The 20,000-nt window shown below is 36.8% G+C and overlaps 1 protein-coding gene across 1 annotated transcript in view; it reads left to right on the forward strand.

Moving 5' to 3' along the window:
- Positions 1 to 20,000, forward strand: part of LOC135222792 (microtubule-actin cross-linking factor 1-like) — a 293,750-nt gene that overhangs the window by 93,258 nt on the left and 180,492 nt on the right. The window contains 4 exon segments of the mRNA XM_064261077.1: positions 8,993 to 9,010; positions 14,608 to 14,667; positions 17,278 to 17,445; positions 18,593 to 18,685. Coding sequence (XP_064117147.1) covers positions 8,993 to 9,010; positions 14,608 to 14,667; positions 17,278 to 17,445; positions 18,593 to 18,685 — 339 coding nt within the window.

The raw sequence follows: 20,000 nt of genomic DNA on the forward strand, positions 1-20,000 counted from the left end.
AACACGCGTCCCACGCTTCTGAAAGTGTTAAACTGAAATCTGAAGATCTTGTTGAACCATTCCTGCATTATGGAAGTATTGCACTTGCTTGGAATGTGTATGCTATGGTGGTTGTGTCAAGGTGTGAACTAAACGACTCTATACTTACGTAGCAATGCAGACAAGAGTCCTTTCTCCACTTTTCTTATTATATCTTATGAGTTACCATCGTAACAGGCAAAACTTTTCAAATGTGTGGCATTTGGACGTGGAGATCTACTATCCTCAAATTTGATTGTTGTTACTGGGCAAAAACTGATGTCATCCGTGTGCCCCATTCAGTCAGAACTCGATCAACTGGCTTTGGCAAACATAGCTGCTGTAAATATGCCATATGCCTATAGTATGTGTACGTCTAAGCGTGTATGTTCAGCGGCCGAGCTTGCGTGTGCGTCATTGGATTATGAAGAATGCTCAGAGAGTCAGCATGTAGTGATTTGAACCTCAGCCTTCCCTGCAAGAGAAGTCAACGGTAACATGACTCTCTCTCTCCTCTCTCTCTCTCTCTCTCTCTCTCTCTCTCGTAGCCTGTTGTTGGTGTTATTTTGCACTTGTGTCATTCTAATGGCAATGCCTCCGGATTTGCTCGGCGAAGTTGCCTTTTCCTTCCTTTGTCTGTTGCGTTTGTGGTTTGGTCTCAGTCTGGTGGCTCTGTTTCAAGGTCGCGCACGAATAAATGATAGTATATTTTCTGCTACCAGTTTTAGCTACCTTACACCAAACCAGTAAAACACATTTTCCACATCTTGGAGTTTAGTGATGCAGCCCTGGGGGTATGATTACGCACACACACACACATCTATATGTAACGTATATTGTTTTGCCCGCGCACACACACACACACACACACACACACACACACACACAGCCAACGTTTACACTACCGTTCCTCCAGAATTAAATTGTGCCTGAATTCCAGTTCACTGTTATTTCACCAGTAACTTCCCGAATGTTAAGGAGGTCAGCCATTTTGTAAATGCTTGATTTGGAGATATCCTTCCAAATTAAGTTTAGAACTCACACACCTGGTATACTTTTAAAGTATTGATGGCATTCGTACATTATACAAACCTTTCCAATATTGTGAGATCGAAGAGTAGCATGAAGTCAGTTAATCGCTGGCTGTCTGATTTCTCTCAGGTTTGGTCTAAACGAGTCCTAATCAGATGACGCTTTTTGTAATAATGAAAAGATGCAGCTTGCACTTCTTAAAAAGTCTCCCGACCGTGAGATAGCTCAGACCTGCAGCGACATGTGATATTGTCTGTCATTGACCTTCATCAAATTTTCCCTGTCCCCAGGTCTCTCTCTCTCTCTCTCTCTCTCTCTCTCTCTCTCTCTCTCTCTCTCTCTCTCTCTCTCTCTCAAATTGAGGTTTTGTTTCCAGCCACTGATATGTCAAAATGTGTCAGTTTGGTTTTAACATATATTTTCATCTTTAGCGGCTGCCGCAGATTGGGCTAGAATCTAGAGCGTTAGCGTTACTGACGCAATCCTTTTTTCTTGGATACTTTTTAAGTCTTTTCCAGACCTTTTCCAGTTACGCTGAGGTAGCGCCCTAATCACACGGACCGTTCCGGGCGTGCGACCTCAGAAGACGTTGAGGAACGTGTGAAATTCGCTTCAAGTCATATCTGTCGCCATCTTCAAGGGCGGTTGTTTGAGAAACTCTGGGTCAAACGAAAGTGGCAGTACTTGCCTACCCGAAAGAAGTTCGTGTAAATGGTATTCGTTTTGGGGGGGGGGGGGGGGGGGGGGGGGGGGGGTGAGCTCGCTATCGATAAAAGTTAATCGATTAAGAATGGTCTGATTTTCAGGCACAACTGTTGCCATGATTATGAGTAAATATCTTGTAATGTGACCCATCTGCAGTCAAATCTGAAGTCTTGACAAATCTTCATTGTTGACAATGTTATTCTTTTCTGTCGTAAGTTCTTATTAATATATAGATATCATCTGATTTAAGTAATACTAGTAGGGCAATGTGGATTAACGGTATCTCTCAACTATGTTTTGCTGTATTGCAGTTCAGCTTTAAAAATGTATGTGGCGTATTGGAACTTGCTTCAAAACTAGGGAGAAATCTGCTGCTGGTAAAGAAGTGTGTGTTTTAGGTACAAGGAAATGAGCGTGCACGACATCATAAAAAGAAAGTGCAGAAATATTAAAAAGAAAGTATGTATGAAAATGATAAAAAGAAAGCATATGTAAACTCATCCAGTTCAGTGTTCTACCAAGGAGTGTCCACTTTTTATCTGGCACCGATAGTCGAGCAAAATCTCAACCGAGGAAATATCCTGTTTGGTGCATAGGCGTTTTACTCGAGGGAAGGGCGATGCCGGCCTCTTAGTACCAGATATCCAAAAGGGGTAAAAACTACACCTGCACCATTTGGGTTCGAGAGGTTTGGATCTCGCGTGATTTATATTATTAATCGAGGAAGAACATTCAAGGTAATCTCATTTTTCGGTAGCTTTTGTACCCGGAAGAATGCTCTACTTATTGGTAATTTTTTTTTTCTAGAAGTATGAGACGGCAAACTGGCAGTGAGTTGAGCTGATTGGTTTGAAATACATATTTTAGGACATTTTCTTGATTTCATATAAAATCGATAGCAATACACCTTTTAGTTTTTGTTGTGCACGCCTGTATTACGTTGAAAATGCTACTCATTTTGCATATTAACTAGAAATATTATTGCTGTAAAAAAAAAAGGACAATGTTAACTTTCTACTATTAGGAACCACTGCAGATAAATATGTATAAAAGTAGAACAGGTGTACATAAAATATTGAAATATTTTCAGATATTTAACACAGCATAACCCATGTCTTGGGAAGGTTTGTCGGTTTGCTTAAAAGAGAGAGAGAGAGAACACGGTCAAAAGTATATATTGCATATACAGAAAGTGTACCATTGACTATTAATTTATGGGGCGTGGGCAGAAGCACAAGGATGTCTCGCGCTGGATTGAGGTTCTTGGACCATTTTCCCGGAGAACTTTTTTTTTTGTTTTCTTTTTTTGTCCTCGACATCTGATGGAATGTTCATTTAACAATGGAGCTGGCAGCGCCTAGATAACCTTTAGTTAATCATGTTATATATCTTTTCTTGCTTTGAATTTTCTTCTACACTGAATGAATCTCCTGCTGGCAGATTTTCATATTTATGTAGTTAATATGTTTCATGGAGAATTAAATTTGTCAGAGAAAAGGGATACTATTCGCTCAAACACTCTTGCGTACTTGAGGAAAATAGTTTATGTATGATACGCGTGGTTATTTGATTTCTTGGTTGCGGGGAAAAAAAAAAAAAAAGCGCGCGCACGCATAAAAGAATATTTCTCTTAGCGTCTTCTTGTGGGTGCATTTTATAATGCGTGTGCCCGTGGCTAATGATACGCCTGGAACCCCTACGCTGCCCAGAATCTTACGCATGAAGGTCGAATGTTATTTTGTGACCAAGGTCGCGAGGAAGAGAGTTCCCCTGGGTACCACGCCCGCACGCCCACGTCTACTTACACCTATGGTATGTGTAAATGCGGAGAGAAGTTGAGGGAGGTGTTATACGGTGATAAGATGACCAAAACCGGTTCTGTGGGAGGAGGCATGTTGTGGGCGTGAGGACAGGTTAGCGGCGCCCACACGTAGCCGTAGTACTCCAATAGGTTGCCCACCCCATGACCAAATTTGGGTGTGATCGCATATGTAGTGGGCAGCTGTTATTGTCTCGGATCACATGCATGGTGGGCGATAGCGGGGCCCCCCCCCCCCCCCCCCCCCTCCCCCTTTGTCTCCAATTATTTGAGTGTCGCACGGCCGCCTTTCCATCCCCGCCTACGCTGGTTGGTCTGTCGGTTTGTCTGTCTGTCTGTATGTCTGCGTCTGTCCCTCGGTTCCTATTTGGTGACAAGTCCTGGATCACACATGTTTGTGCCACACCCTAGTTTCGGGTGGGTGTCTTAGAACAATTGGGGAGATTCACATATGGATGTTATCATTTTGCCATCTAACTTTTTTTTTTGTTCGTATTGCCTTTGTGACTGAAGTTAATATTATTTAAATGAAGGATTTTTCCATGATGCCGCATTATTAACTTTGAGTTATGTGTATGTTAAGTTCAAAGGGTTGGTGCCTGTCAATGAAATATCATTAAGAGATACATTTTCGTGGGAACACAGGTCCTGTGCTCGTAAAAGAGAAGCAGTAATTGCTCAGGGTTAATGTTGGAGATACAGTTTTGCATTAGTTTTGGCCGTTGAAGCTCATTTACCTAATTGCTGACACTTGCAGCAGATGTCTTTTCTTGGAACTTGTTATGGACAAGGACAGTAAGTCATCTTTCGTTTTATTATGATATATTTATTCATTGGATTTCGGAGCTGCATTCCGGACTCGTTTTACTGCCGATCCTTTCTCCCTGTAGAGAAAGTCGGGGAGTAGGTGTTACTTTTATCGCCGAATGAGACCTTTCAGGTTTAGTCTGGTTGCGGTGATATTACTGAAATAAAGTATTTTCTTTGAAATGAAACGGCAGAGGTTTTAGAGAGCTGGTCAGAAGGCATAATGCCCAACGCCATTTTTCTTTTAGTTTTCGGAGCCAGACGACGAACTCTTCTTCTTCTTCTTCCCCCAAAGTTTCGGTTTCAGGCGTCAGCTTTTTCTCTTGTCATGTAAATTAAGTTAATGGTCGTGCATTGCCGTGCAAGCATTTTTAGAGGGCCATTAGGCATTTAAAAGCATTGTCCTGCTTCGTTGCGAATTCTGAAGTTGCATGCCAAGTAATAAGTGCAACGCACGGAACCCTTCATAATAGCATCTTGTTGCTTTGTGTTTTTCGTGAGGGACTGACAGATCTTAATCAACGCCATAACAGATAACAGACACCGCACAGCCAGAAGATTTTTTTTTCCCCTTTTTTTTCGTGGGAAATGTCAGTTCTTTGTGGCGTCATCTTATCTCTCAGGAAATGTATATAAGATTTTATTCCTAGTGGGACTTGATAATGTCTACTGCTGAAATTTATCAGGTCGTCGACTGCATCTCATATGCTACTTTGAACTCCCCCTTCAACTGCCTTTACTTTAAACAATAAAGGCAGAGGATTTTCATGGTTTATAGCGAAGTGCGTGCTTCTTATTCCTACTTTTTATTTCTTGCCAAAGAAAACCCACTCAGCAGGAGGTGCTGCGTGTCTTGGCATAAGTGGACTGTTATGATCTGACATAGCGGTTGATTATCAATCTCGCCAATTTTGTTAAACGTCTCTTCGATCAGCAGGAAATCAGGGATGCCTTTTCTTTCTCTGGATGAAAGTTCTTCATGAACACATTCTTTGTATATTGCATATTGCTTCGTAAAAAATTGTTTGATGGATATATTTAGAACATGACGTATTTACCGTAAAAGAATGGACGTACAGTTTCGTAGTAAAGCAAATAAAAATTTCAAACTTGAAGACCTACTTTATTGATGATCAATCGTCACTGATGAGTTATGAAATTTAACTACTAAATCATGAGAAAATGAATGCTTATTTATCCATGCAGGGGTCCTAAGTGATATATGACTGCAGCGTTTAATATTGTTTGTTGAATATCATGTTTTGTCACGGCTTCTTGATACGTGGTATGGAGGTGGAGGCAACATTTGATAATTGAGACCTGTGGAATAATCACGACAGCTCCGAGCCACCTTGGGCTCCTCTGTAGGTGAAAGTAAATAGGAGCCTAGCGTGGCTCGAAAGTGTAGTGATTATTCTAGATTAAAGGATGCTCTAAGAACAGGTTTTTCATTTGTTATTTCTTGCACGTATAGAATGTATTTCATCCAAACACTGTGGATCACAGGTCGTGAGCGGATAGAAGACGATTGTTGGGCCTAAGATTCGATTTGCCTCCCGTGATATTTTTAAGGTGTTCCCGTACCCGGCTGTAACCCTTAGCTTATTTGGCTCATTTATTTTAGCACGCAGGTCGAGGCTAAGCGTAGGCGTCCTTTCTTTCACCGCAGAAGTTTCGTCAAGAAAAATGTCGAGTTCCATATAGATATATATATATATATATATATATATATATATATATATATATATATATATATATCTATATATATGTGTGTGTGTGTGTGTGTGTGTGTGTGTGTGTGTGTGTATGTATGATTATAATCACTTTAGCGCTTGATTCATTTATCACACATATTCCACAGGTGGAAAATAAGAGGCGGTGGTGTGGGTCCTCACCGATTTCGACTTTATTTCCAAGCTTGGTAATAAAGTCGAACCAGTATAAATGTATAATAAATGTGTGTGTATATATATATATATATATATATATATATATATATAATATTTATATATATTATATATATAATATATATATAATAATATATAATATATAATTATACATATATAATTAATATATAGATATACATATTTAATTATATATATATATATATGTAATTTTGCAAAACATTATGATTGAGTGGTGCCCTGTGTTGCACTCCAGTATTGAAGGAAAATGAAAAGTTTCCTCCGAATGTGTCGTTATTTCGACTGCGGCACGTGTTCCTCTTATGTTATAAACACGATTTGTTTGTTTGTACAAACAAACAAACAAATCGTGTTTCTCTTATGTTGTAATTATTTTTGGAAAGGAATCAGAAATTTCTGGTTTCTGACGCCTTGCTGGACACTGATGGATTACACGGCATTTCCGTTCAGCACTCGAGAGCATCGACGGACATGCTTGTGGATATGAGATAGCGGTCCAACAAACAATGTTGATTGTGCTTGTTGCCCTTTAATTTCAAACAAGAACTTGAATATAGCCTTTTGTCTGTTTTCAACTTATGCTACGAATTAAATCAGTAGACTGACATACCAAGTACATAATTTATTGCGTATGCTAGCTGAAGTACATACAGTTTCTCTGAACGTGCATATAAACTGTAAAGAGAGAGAGAGATTCACGCTCATATTTACGCATTGACTGTAAATTAAGTGACTTTCTGAACTTTGTTTCATTTTTGTTCCTCTCTTTATTGATATATTATAGTAGTATAAGAAGGTTCTGAGAGAGTGAGTGAGTGAGTGGCCTTCGTGCCTATGACCGCATGCGAGTAGAGAGAGAGAGAGAGACTGGTGCTTATGAGGCTGTGACGTAACCAGACAGACTCACGGTCACATGGAACTTCATGCAATCTGGATCGTTATTAACCGCGACGTTGTTATATATAAGAAAGAGACGTCGAAGTATTTTAGCCGGTGTTGCTTAACTAAGGCTTTGGCTCGTAAAAGGAAATTTTTGTATGCGAATGCCTCGTTATTTTGGAAGGTTTTGGTGTCTTAAAAAGAATTTTATTTTCATTGTAAATGAGACTTTTTGTGCTTTAAACCTGCGTTGTACTTCAGTGTGCTGAAGAGACAACAAATCTCCAGTAATTCACTTAGAAGCTTTATTCTTTATTTTGCTCGGCGAAAGAAATGCGGTGGCTTCTTGCTTTAGTATATACTTAGTTAATTACAAAAAAAAACCTTTATTAACTTCATTTTAAATAGGCAGTCGTTTAGAAGAGATAATTATGCATATAATTATATATATATATATATACTATTATATATATATAAGTATATATATATATATATATGATATATTATATATATATATATTATACATGTATCTATATTATATATACTATATATATATTTATCGTTTATATATATCTATTTATATATATATATATATATATTATATATATATATATATATATATATATACATACATGTATCTATATTATCAATATATACATATATAAATAAACACAAACACATGAATTTTTGTCACATACACGCTCTTAACTTTCTTATATTCCCAGGTATTAAGTCACCAGCATCGTTTAATATCGAAATCACTAAACCTTGGGAATACATTAAACTTAGGCAGGAATTGTACAATTACCTGGTTTAGAAACCACAATTGATTGGGAGTTATTCCTTAGATAGAGTGAATCCGATATAAAACGATATTTGTGGCTCAATATTTTGGGAGTATGTACGTGTGCATGCTGGATACTATATATATATAACATACATACATTTTATATATATATATAATATATATATATATATATATATATATATATATAATATGCGTGTGTGTGTGAGTGTGTATAACAACGATATAACTGTGCTGTTGGAAATATGGATATATTTTTATTTTAACCGGGGTATGGTTACTGAAGTTATACTTCATCTGTATCATATTTATGACATTTTCCCATAATGGAAGTATGTTATTAAAATTTTGAGGATCAAAGTTGCCATAGCCCAAAAGATTGTTATCGACAAAGCTAGTTGTTCCCCGACTCCTTTTATCCTTTTAACCCAAAACCCAACCTACCCCCAACATGCGAGTATCCTTCCGCATAGATCCTGAACTTGTGCCTGAAGGGGCAAATGAAAGAATATTGGTGTTCTCTTTTTGTAGTGATGAAATTGGCTAATTAGTGCATGACGCAGTGTAAGATACCGGCGGTGCTTTGATATGCTGGTTTGATTGGCAAAGCATTTGCGTACGATTATGTAGAGATGGTAAACTGTCAGCATTGTTGTTGTTGCTTTGATGGTGTTATTGTTATAAATGCTTTAATCTTGCTATTCATAAATATGCTGGTTTTACAAGAGATGTAATTAAATTATCTTAATATTTTTATCTTTGCAAAAGTTGTTATAGCTTTTTGTTGTTGTTATTATTATTATTATTATTATTATTATTATTATTATTATTATTATTATTATTATTATTATTATTGGTGTTGCTGATGTTATGATACGGGCTCATAACTGTTTTTGTGGCTTTTGTTTATAAAGAGAAATGGATTTTTGTATAAAGGCTTCCATTTCTGCTGTACAAAATGAATTGTATTAATTTCTTCTCATTTCTTTTGCTTGCACGCAGCACTGGGGATACGTAGAGGTTTGTACTTGACTGGTGTTCGTGTTTGTGATTTGTTTTCCGTTTACTTAGTCTTAAAAAGAGGTTTCATGTTTTCACCCCTTTTCATGCTAATAGATATTCATATAGCTTTATAGCCAAGAGTTGCATTTCTTTTTTTCCAATAACCTTAGAGAATTAGCGAGTGCAGAATGCAGCTCCATTGGTTTTTAATCTTTTTGAAATAGAATAGATTAAATATGCATGGAATAATATATATATATATATATATATATATATATAATATATAGTATATTATTATATATTATATACATATATATTATATATATATATATATATATATATATATATATAATATATGTATATTATAATATAATATAACATTATATATATATATATCATAAAATTAACATATATATATATTATATAATATATATATATACATTTATATATATATATATATATAATAATATATAATATGAATATGTATATATATTCTATCACCCATCATCGTTTAGCAAACTGAAATTCTTTGTATAAATTTTCGACTGATGGGGATGAAATATTGGCCTAATGGTAATGCAAAGTAAAGTGTGCTGGGTTATTTTAACCAGAGGTATATAGGTGTCGATGTTGAACCTGGCAGTTATGATGGTGCTTGTAATGAAACGAGGTTGCACACACGTACATGTAAATATATCTGATTTGTAAGTCAGACGTCACTATTATCGATGTTTGGACAGGATTGCGGAGTGTTTCCTCGTCTCAGATCTTTCAGAGGAACCGAACACCTCTGTTCATAATTAGTTTACAAGTAAAGTCTTTTACAGCTCTTGTAAGTAATGCATTCACGAAAGAAGTGTCCGAAGCCATGCCCATCATTTGAGCCACGATCAACATCGCTTGCACCCGTTACCGTACCCCAGCATATGTGTATGGTCGGGCGTTTGTGTCACAGGAGGATAGTGCCGCCATCACTATCGTCATCATCATCATATGAGTAGTGTCCCCATTAAGTTGGAGATGAAAATGATGACGTTGCGTCCTGTGTATCACAAACGCTGTCGCCGCCACTTCCTAAATGTTGTCTGCATTTTGAACGGTCGCTTTTCTGTTGTGGTTTTTCACCCTTGTTCAAACTGAGTGTTATTTGAAATGCACTTTGTGTGTTCTTTCAAGCGTGTGGTTGATTTTGAAATGAAGCTGATCGTGTTTGTGATAAAGTCTTCTTTTAAACCACCCAAGTTTCCCCCGTGAATTAACATCCCCCATTTCATATAACGCTTCCTTATGCTAATGATGACCTACTTTCAGGCAGCCAGGGACTGAGTGTCCTGTTCTCAGGTATTCGGTGTCGGCTGCGATGCCCTGTTTCAGGCACTCAGGGACAGAGTATTTTATTTTCGGGTACTCTGACAGATTGCCTCTGAAGCACTCTGTCAGAGCGCCTCATTGCAGACGCTTGATTGATTGGGCACCTTGAATCCAAACAGAAAAAATATCGTTTGAACTCAGAAGTTCTTGACTTCATAGATTGAAAAGTGACGTTGCAGAGCAGTGATTGTAGATCGCGATTTATCACTCTTCTGGAACTCTGAATAAGAAGCGCCACCTAGCATGCATGGTGTTATAGAATTTGATGGTATTTTTTTTTATAAAAGCTATAGTTGCTTAAAAATGTGCCCTAGTTTTAAAGATAGATGCATTTGTAACGTCCTTTAGTAATAACGGTTTGGAGAAAAGTAAATAATTAAAGGAGGCCGAGTCCGGTGGTCAAAGATTCCACCAATCCCCAGGTGGGATGTGACCCTGAAGACGGCGATGGATCGGGACGCTTTTAAGAATTCCCTGATCCCCGATAGAGACAATTTTATCATTCAAGTACATTTTGTTTGAATGATGTGAGATTGGGTACCTGAAAAAACTATGTTGTTCTGTTGTATACTTGCGGAAGACATGCACATAGAAAGAAAATGTCATGTTTAGACTTCATGTTTTTTTTTTCGCCCGAATACAGAATTCATATATGTATAATATTGAAATAGTGCATATGAAACTGCGCTTTAGAAATGTCGTGGTTTTTTCCACCTGAAAGTCTACAATTTTACGACTGAGATACATTTGCGATGGAATGTCATGTCAACAGTCATCATCTTATAAGTATCGAACAGACTGTGAACAAAATATACTTACAAAGAAAGACTGAGCAAGCTAATTCACGGATTCATTTGTCACTATATTTTATGGTTCAGATTGCATAAGTTTGGAGGGAAAGATTCCGTTAACTTTTACCCAAAGAGAAACGAGACACCGCCTTTCCCTTCTTGACATGTGCCAGTCATTCAAGGTAATAATACTGATTACCCTTGTGTATGTATTACATGCCAATTTTCTATTGTTATCATTAATATTTATGTTGCCTTATGTAACTCATAAGTATTTTCATATATCGCCGAATGTACGTTCTTATCGGATTGAATGAAAACAGTATGCAATTATAAGACGTTAAAAATGCCTTCAGTGGCGTTTCACATCAATAACGGATAAACGATTGAATTCTACATTACAGAGATTCGTTCATTAGGTAATGGAAGGTCATGTTCCATCTCCTGTGTCAGATACATAAATATTCAAGAAAAAAATATATATATATACACGTACACACACACACACACACACACACACCACACACACACACACACACACACACACACACACACACATACATATATATATATATATATATATATATATATATATATATTATATATATATATATAACATACACATATATAGTTCACGGAGCCTTGTGCTTAGAAATCCTTCAGTACCTATTGATTCCATGACACAGGTAAATGGATTCACTCTTATTCACCCCGATAGTATAAGAAGAGAACTTGTATATCTGTTGCAATGGCGACTTCCGATTTTCTGGGACTGTTCCCCTTTGCTGTAATGTGACGCGGTGTAGACTTGTAAAAGAATAATCCAATTATGTAGCAGCAGACTGGTTTTAGCTGGCTCCGAGCTGTGTCTCCTGCTTCTTGGCTGCTTTTCTTTCGCGCCATTTAGAAGCAGACTGCACATGGCAGCAGTATGTTTCACCTCGGTTCGTGAATTGACTTCGTTATAAGAAAGCGTTTACGATTCACTTCGCCTTTAAACTTGAGCGGAAGAAAAATAGTTGAAGTGCTTATAAGAGTTTGAAGAGTTGGTCAAATAATTTGATTATACTGATGTTTGCATGGTATGTTTTATTTGGCCTTGTTTGACACAATGATCACTATCGCCCCGCTGTCCAAGATTTAATCAACGGCAAAAATTTTATTGCAACTCACAGGAGGCTATGAATACACAAACAGTTTTTACATGACAAAAAGTGGCTGTTGTTTTTGTCTATATCCTATAAATCTAGTTTAATGCTGTATTTATTAGATGTGTATGGAATTTGTGAAGTTCAATCAGTAAGCGAAGTTTTGTGTTGTGGACTTTATTCATTATTATTTAATGAAACGTTGGTATCCTTAAAAAAAAGCGCTACATCAAAATTTTTTGGAAATAGTATTTTGTAGGTGCTTTGATTAGATATTAGGTCGTTCAGAACTTTTCTTACCCAATTTGAAAGTTGAATATCTTTGAGCAAATGAGTTCGTAGCATATTTTGAGTTGCCACAAATAAGATTAATGTAGTTATTGAGAGGTAATAAATGCCTCCATTTACTTGTCATTAAGTTTGACAGTGTTAGTTGCAAAGGTTCAAGTACTCAATATCGGCACTTTTTTTCTAACTTCAGAATAATACAACTCAATAAATTATAACTGAATCATCAATCGTTCCCGTAACTGAAAAGCAAAATCCTGTTAAACAAAATGCATATTGAATTCAGCCTTGATCCTACGGGTCTTTGCTTTGAGTCTGGTAAGCATTAAAATTAATGAGTACAAATGTTAGTGAAGGCTGCATTAAAAAGTAAGTAAATGGCTGTAAGAGAGACAGCAGTGATAGATAATAAAAGCTCCTTTTCATGATGAAGAAGCGGCACAGAATGAGTTGAGATGTCAAGGCGAGTTTGCCAGGTGTGTATGTATGGAGGTTTTTACAACTAGTATGGGAGGTTAAGAATGACAGGGTGGGTGTGTGGGTGTGGGGAGGTTGGGGGGGGGGGGTGATTGGAGTGTTTGAAGATGTAAGAATCTGGTTTCTTGGGTGGATCGGCAGTTCGTGATGGTGGACGTAAGCTTACAAATAAGCGGAAGAAAATGTTAAAAAATTGGTTTGTGAAAGGCTCGGTTGACGTGTGGGAGGTCGTGGCCTGTTATTGGGGTTGGGGTGGGGCGGGGGAAGTAGATTGTTTGTATGAATATAAGGTAAGAGGGAGAATGAGAATGATGTATTGGCATCCAAGGAAACAAGCGAAGGAAAAGCTTGAGAGACGGCGAGGTGTTCAGCGAGATGAAAGCAAGTATAGCATAATTGTATTTTGAGTAATAAATGATGAGAGAAATGATAGGGAGCGAATAATCTTAGTGAAAAAGGCGGTAATAGAATGATTGTTGTTGGAAGATAATTTTGTATTAGCGTTAACAGTGGTTATTTCGAAGTCTTGCTGATTGTAGGTGATATATGGAGGATAGAAGGTGACGAGACTTGAACTGGTTCGGACCTATAAATAAACGTGTGAGTGGCTGTCGAGGACGAAAATAGCAAAAATAAATAAATAATGAATAAATAAAAAAGAGGGGGGGTGACCGTTTAGGATGTGGTAGGGTGAAATGCTTCAAATGGTTGGATGATTGAAGAATGGAATTGGATTAGACTAATATGCTTAGTGGAGTGAATGTGAAGAGCTTGAATTGAGACACCGTAAAAAAAAAAAAAAAGCTTATCAAGGTGTGTAAGCAAGTTTGGACAATTGACATATTAAAAAAAAAAAAAAAAAAAAATTAGGGTAAAGAAAGTGATCGTGAGTTGTAGTGAAATTGGTTTAGGATGGGTTTGGAATGAATGGGTTGATGAAAGGGTTAGACAATACCGAAGTGGTGTGTTGACAGAATGGCAAATGTGTTAGACATAGTTACTCTGATATTCAGGAAGTGTTAGGTGCCGCAAGACTCGAGTGAAAGGTGCATTGGAAACAAGAAAGGCCAACGCGCGGATGGTTCAGGAAGACTTTCTTGTACAATCTTGAATGAGGACCTAGAGAATGAATATGGAAGTAAATGCTTCTTCGTCTCTCTTATCTCGTTCTTATCGAATAGGGATTTACAATTGAAGAATGAGTATGTTTGTTTGTGAAATGATTAAAAGAGAATTACGCGCTGGAGGTTCAGCACTGCAGTAGTACCGAAGTCCGTTATTTAATTTTTATACCAGTACACGTATAAGAATGGTCTGCATTTACATGTCCTATTGTCTTCTTTACATGGCTGTTAAAAGTTTTTTTTTTATATATATATAGAAAAAAGTCACTTTTCCTTACCGATAAGCACCATCTTAGTAGCACAATGTCAATAACTTAGATATAGCATAGGATTATCCCGTAGAGCAGAAATTCAAGTCTAAGAGGAAGGTCACTGAATAGCTAACTGGCGGTTGGGCATTTTGTTTCCCCTGACAGCGCTACACCTGCATAACGGTCTGCAACAACTGCAACGACGGCACCTGCAGCTCTCCTGTAGTAAGTGTATGCCCGAGCTGCCCAGCTAGTGCTAACCCCTCCCTCTCCCCCGTCCAATTCACCACCATCCCCCATTCCTTCCCCCTCACCTCGATTAATCCTACTCCATTGTCCTGGACGCAACCTCTTCTTTAGTTCGGTTTAATTGGTTGTTGACACCCGCCACCCACGCTTTTTGAGATGTCACAGTCTTCTGTCATCGTGGCTTCCACCATCAACCACCAAAGTCGTTCACGGCAGCGGTTGTCCTAGCACACGGGCAGTTAAAATAAATCCTCTTATATGTTGCTTTTCACGTCTCGTTCATTTTATTTGACTCTCCTTTTCGTAGGTTGGATTTTTTTTTTCTCTCGCAAGGCGCAAAGCCGACTGTCTGATGCTTGTTATTTCAGTGCTGACATCCAAAGCTCACGATTTTCTTATATTATTAGCAGTTGCACTGTTGTATTCTTTGGAGTCCTTCTTTTATTATTGAGTTTCTTTGTGCGTGTATTTTGGTCCACGTTGTTGTTCCAGATATATAGATGCTGATATTTGTAGTGCTATGGCCATTTTCTGTTATCTTGCCTCCTAGAAAATTGCTGCATGCTTTATTTATTAAGATCGATTATACTAAAAAGGATTTATGCCCATCGACCTGACTTTTACTTGTAACAGCTCCAGTTCAGTTTGATGATTATGCTTTATTTATTGTATCTAGAAGTTTAATTTTTAATTTTTTGTTTCACTGCTCATCACATTACTAGTTCAAGTTTTGCTAGCCTTATATAATTCGTTATATAATCTTTATATATATATATATATATATATATATATATATATATATATATATATATATATATATATATAGTTGTAGACATACAAACACAAGAATCCAGTAGAAATGTGCTCGACTGAGCGTAAATAAGTCAGACCTTACGTTTTGCCGCATTTCTGTGCACGCCTTTAGCGTCTTCATCACCAGGCTTGTTCATATTCTATCGTTCATATATTCTTTGTTGATATAATCATACTCATTGCTATATACACATTGTTTTGTACCTTACGTAACTTGACAGTTAAAAAAGGAAAGTTTTTCAATGTAGAGTTCTTGTCCTTTTACATAAAAACTCATTTACAACCTTGCCTCTGTCTGTAGTTTTTAGATTCTAAGATTTATAACAGATTTTGAGCCTTTTTCACTTTTGGAAGTCTTTATACTTAGAGCACGATATGTAACAGTTGATTAAAATTTGTATGTTGTAGTTACCCTTGTAAACTAATAGTCCGTTTTCTTTTCCCTTTTTCTTTTATGCCAACACCCGCCTTCTGACACCAATCCATCCCTTTTCTCTTACTTTCGTTATATCGTTATATTTAAATCTTTTATGTGTAATTATGAGTTTTTTTTTATTATTATTTTTTTTTTTTGCATTTTACTATTCTAACGTTATGTGGTTATTTATACATTCTTATTGGTGTAACTTTCCTGAATGAATTGTGTTATCTTTGAAATACTTTAAATTTAAATCTCAAATTTGTTCTTTATTTTAATAAATTTTGCAACTTTTACTAATATTGTTGATGATTACTCATCACTTCATATTTTATTTTATCCAATCCATCTATGACATTGGGTTAAAACTACGTTAATTTTCCTCCTCTTAATGTTTTATGTCTAACTTGAGCGTTTTCTTACTTTTATTCTTTCATTTTCTTACTTTTATTCTTTCACATTCAAATATTTGGTTCCTTTTCGTCATGTTCTATTTTCCTATTTTCCTGTCTGTTTCCTTTTGCCTTACTTCCCTCTTGCATCCCCGACCAGAGAAGGGTAAGGAACTTATCTCTTCTGCTCCGATATTGAATAATAAATGTTGCATCTTATTTCTTCATATGATGGAAGTACTAGGAGATATATGTATATGAAGGATGTACTGATAATATATATATATTATATATATATATATATATATATATATATATAATATATAAAAGGTTATTTATGTATATCGCACCGTTAAGGCTAGGCAAAAGGATATTTAAAGGGTTATTAATTTGATATTCCTTGAATGTAGAGGGGTATTTTTTTTGTAAGTACTTATTTATATATGTTGTGGTGCAGCAAAATTCAAATAGTAAATATGGATATGTTTTCAAAATAATGTATTTATGTAAAAACGGTTCAAACCCCTTGATTTGACCATATTCCTACCTTATCACTTATCATTTTTCTCATTAGCAGATGTAGTGATCAGAGTTGATTGTATCCTTTAAGGCCCGCTGTTGATGTTAGTTAAATGCATGTGTTGTGTGTTTGTAGACCTAGTGTGCTATTAATAAGGAAAACTCGAGTCATTTTTTAACATTCTCTGTTTTTATTTTATTCAACGTATAATAATTTGGGTAAAAAGCATTCAGTCCTTAATTTTGTTTGTGCCTTTCCAATATTTTCTTGCGTTTAGCCAGAGGGGCCTGTTCATGTTAGTTTTGATGGGTCTGGGCATAACTGATTTGGATACATATTAGGAAACACTTGCCAATTATTCACATGAAATTAGAAAACCTTTGACTGCGTCGTCGAACCAACCATGATACTGATGTGTGCTCTGTTTTGCTTTTGTCGAACAGGCAGGAAAGCAAGTGAGAGACCTCTTCGAGGACCTGCGAGATGGACACAGCCTCATCTCTTTGCTCGAGGTCTTGTCGGGCGAACACTTGCCCAGGGAGCGAGGCAGACTTCGCTTCCACATGTTGCAGAATGTCCAACTCACTCTGGACTTTCTCAGATATCGCAAGGTAAGTTGAAGGCTCACAAGTCTTGTGGGTTTTTTTGTTTCTTTGTTTGCCTGTTGTTTTCATTTATTCTGTGTATACGTAGTTTGAATGGGAGTTCTGAAAAGTCCAGAATGCTATAGTTAAAATACCCTCGCTTGTGTTCGTTTTCTCATTTGTTCATTAGGCGATGGAAATTTCTGTAAGATTTTAGGATTGATGAGATATATATGTCTGGACATTTCCACGAACTACTTTTTTATTTTCCTTCTGAATACAAAGAAATAATTTTTCTCGTATGGAATTTGCAGACTTCAATACTAGGGGTAAAATGAGCTTAATGAAAGTGGTTATTAACTTATGGCGCTGTAATCATTGCTGTAATAGGAACTTCACCCAGTTCTAAACTGAGAGAGTATTCGATGCAGGACTGAGGCATAACTCAGTTCAACGAATAAGTAAATTCTCACTTAGGAGAGAACGCAGTGAAATGGATTAAGATTATAAATATGAATACTGAGTCTTTTACTTGTACGAATTTTATTATGACATATAAGAAAGAAAGTAATTTGAGCACATTTAGAGGACCTGGCTCTTGATAGGAACGCGTGGGTTTTGAAAGCAGGTGATATATATTAAAGATTGACGACTCTAGCTCTATATACTTGTCAGTTGTACTGTAGTATATATAGATATCTGAAATATTTTGTGCCGATATCAGTCTTGAAAAATAAGCCTTTTCTTTCTATCGTTTGACTTTTGTCCGTCATCATTCCTTTTTCCAGTTGCAGTATCACAAGGTAGTTATCACAACATGAGCTCATATCCTTATTGTTCCTCATGAGATTACAACAGCATTAGTGGTTGAACAGTTTGTGTGGATGAGAAATGCCAGTCTTTTCCTATGTCCTCTCTTTCACTGCAGCTCAAATGTGAATACTCGAATTATTCGTGTGTTGGAGGGGCAAAAACATAACACCGTGTCTAGTCTCTTCCCTAATAACTTAGTACCTGTACGATATTAGTAAAGTTAGCTATATTTTTTCTCTTTTTTATGTAAAATAAAGTATTTTCCTCTGTCTGCTTGTGGCGTGCGGGTACTTTCGAAGAAAAATCTTTTATTGCTCTCGCGGTGAACTTTGCTGATCACATTTTTGTGCTGGATTTTCAGATTAAGCTTGTCAACATCCGATGTGAAGACATTGTGGACGGAAACCCCAAGTTGATACTCGGCCTAATATGGACCATCATTTTACACTTCCAGGTAAGTACTCTATTTTATATTATGATATGATATGATATGATATATATATATATATATATATATATAATATTATATATATATATATATATATGTATGTTGTGTGTGTGTGTGTGTGTGTCTGTGTGAGTGCATAATTGTGCGACAGGTGTTGTAATGATGATGTACTTTATTATTATTATTATTATTTTATTATTTATTATTATTATTATTATTATTATTTTATTATTATGTTAAATAAAATGGCAGAATTAGGCGAATTGAATTTGTATATTATTTTCTCTATTTTTCTGATGATCCGCTTCTCTGGCTCAGCGATGCTTCTTAGTAAGTGGCCATTATTCATAATGGGAAATTCTAAAAAATTCTGGACGGGTATGTTTCATTCAAAAAAAGGATTTTGATGTTATTTATCCGGTATACTGGTATTAACAGTATACTGGTAAACAGCATTTTTTTTGGATTTCCCAATATGAATATTTGCCAGTTACTAAGACGCATCGCTGAGCCAGAGAAGTGGATAATAAGAAAAATAGAAAAAAATAATATACAAAATCAATTCGCTTAAATCTGCCATATTATTGAACAGAATTTGAGGGTCTTCTAGCAAACTATCATAATTATTATTATTGCTAATATTAATAGTTGGTATTGTTGTATTGCGATTATTTTGTTTTGATGGTTACCATCAGAGAAAGCTTTTATTCTTGCGACATGGTACGTGAAAGATTTTCATGCAGCGCTTGACGTGATTCTCCTATTTAGTCATTTATGTCGCGATTTCGTTTTGAAGTTGCTCTCAGAACTGATCATCGTTTGACATTCTTGGATTTGTGACAATGGATTGAGAGTGACACGATCTGTAAGTAATTCTGAGCCTTTTTGAATGATAAATCAGACCCATTACGCTCATACATTGTTGTATGAAGGGGTCTTGCTCAGGTAATCGTAGAGGGAAGAATGTATTGGGTGGACCTGGAGAGGGTGGTTGCCCGGGGAAGCGGGATAGGGGGTGGGGGGCGGGGGGTGAGTCAGTTCACCTTGAAAGCGAAAGTTCGTGTGGCTGAGTGTGTGTGGAGTCCGTTGGTTGGTGGGCAAGATGGATAGGCTGGAGACGGGGACGTAGGCAGCAGGGTATGCGGTCCATAAGGGGTGGCCGCCACTCGTGGGAGGGACCTCCTGTATGAAAGAAGAAGAGGAAGAATTGGTGGAATCGTATTCGGGGAGGCAGGTGCCTCTTATTCCAAATAAGGCGACGGTAGCCGAGTTTAAATTCTCTCGGCCCTTTCTGCTTTTCCTTCTCTCATTATCTGTCTCT

Source organism: Macrobrachium nipponense, chromosome 8, assembly GCF_015104395.2.
Source record: "Macrobrachium nipponense isolate FS-2020 chromosome 8, ASM1510439v2, whole genome shotgun sequence".
NCBI classification, from domain to species: Eukaryota; Metazoa; Arthropoda; class Malacostraca; order Decapoda; family Palaemonidae; genus Macrobrachium; species Macrobrachium nipponense.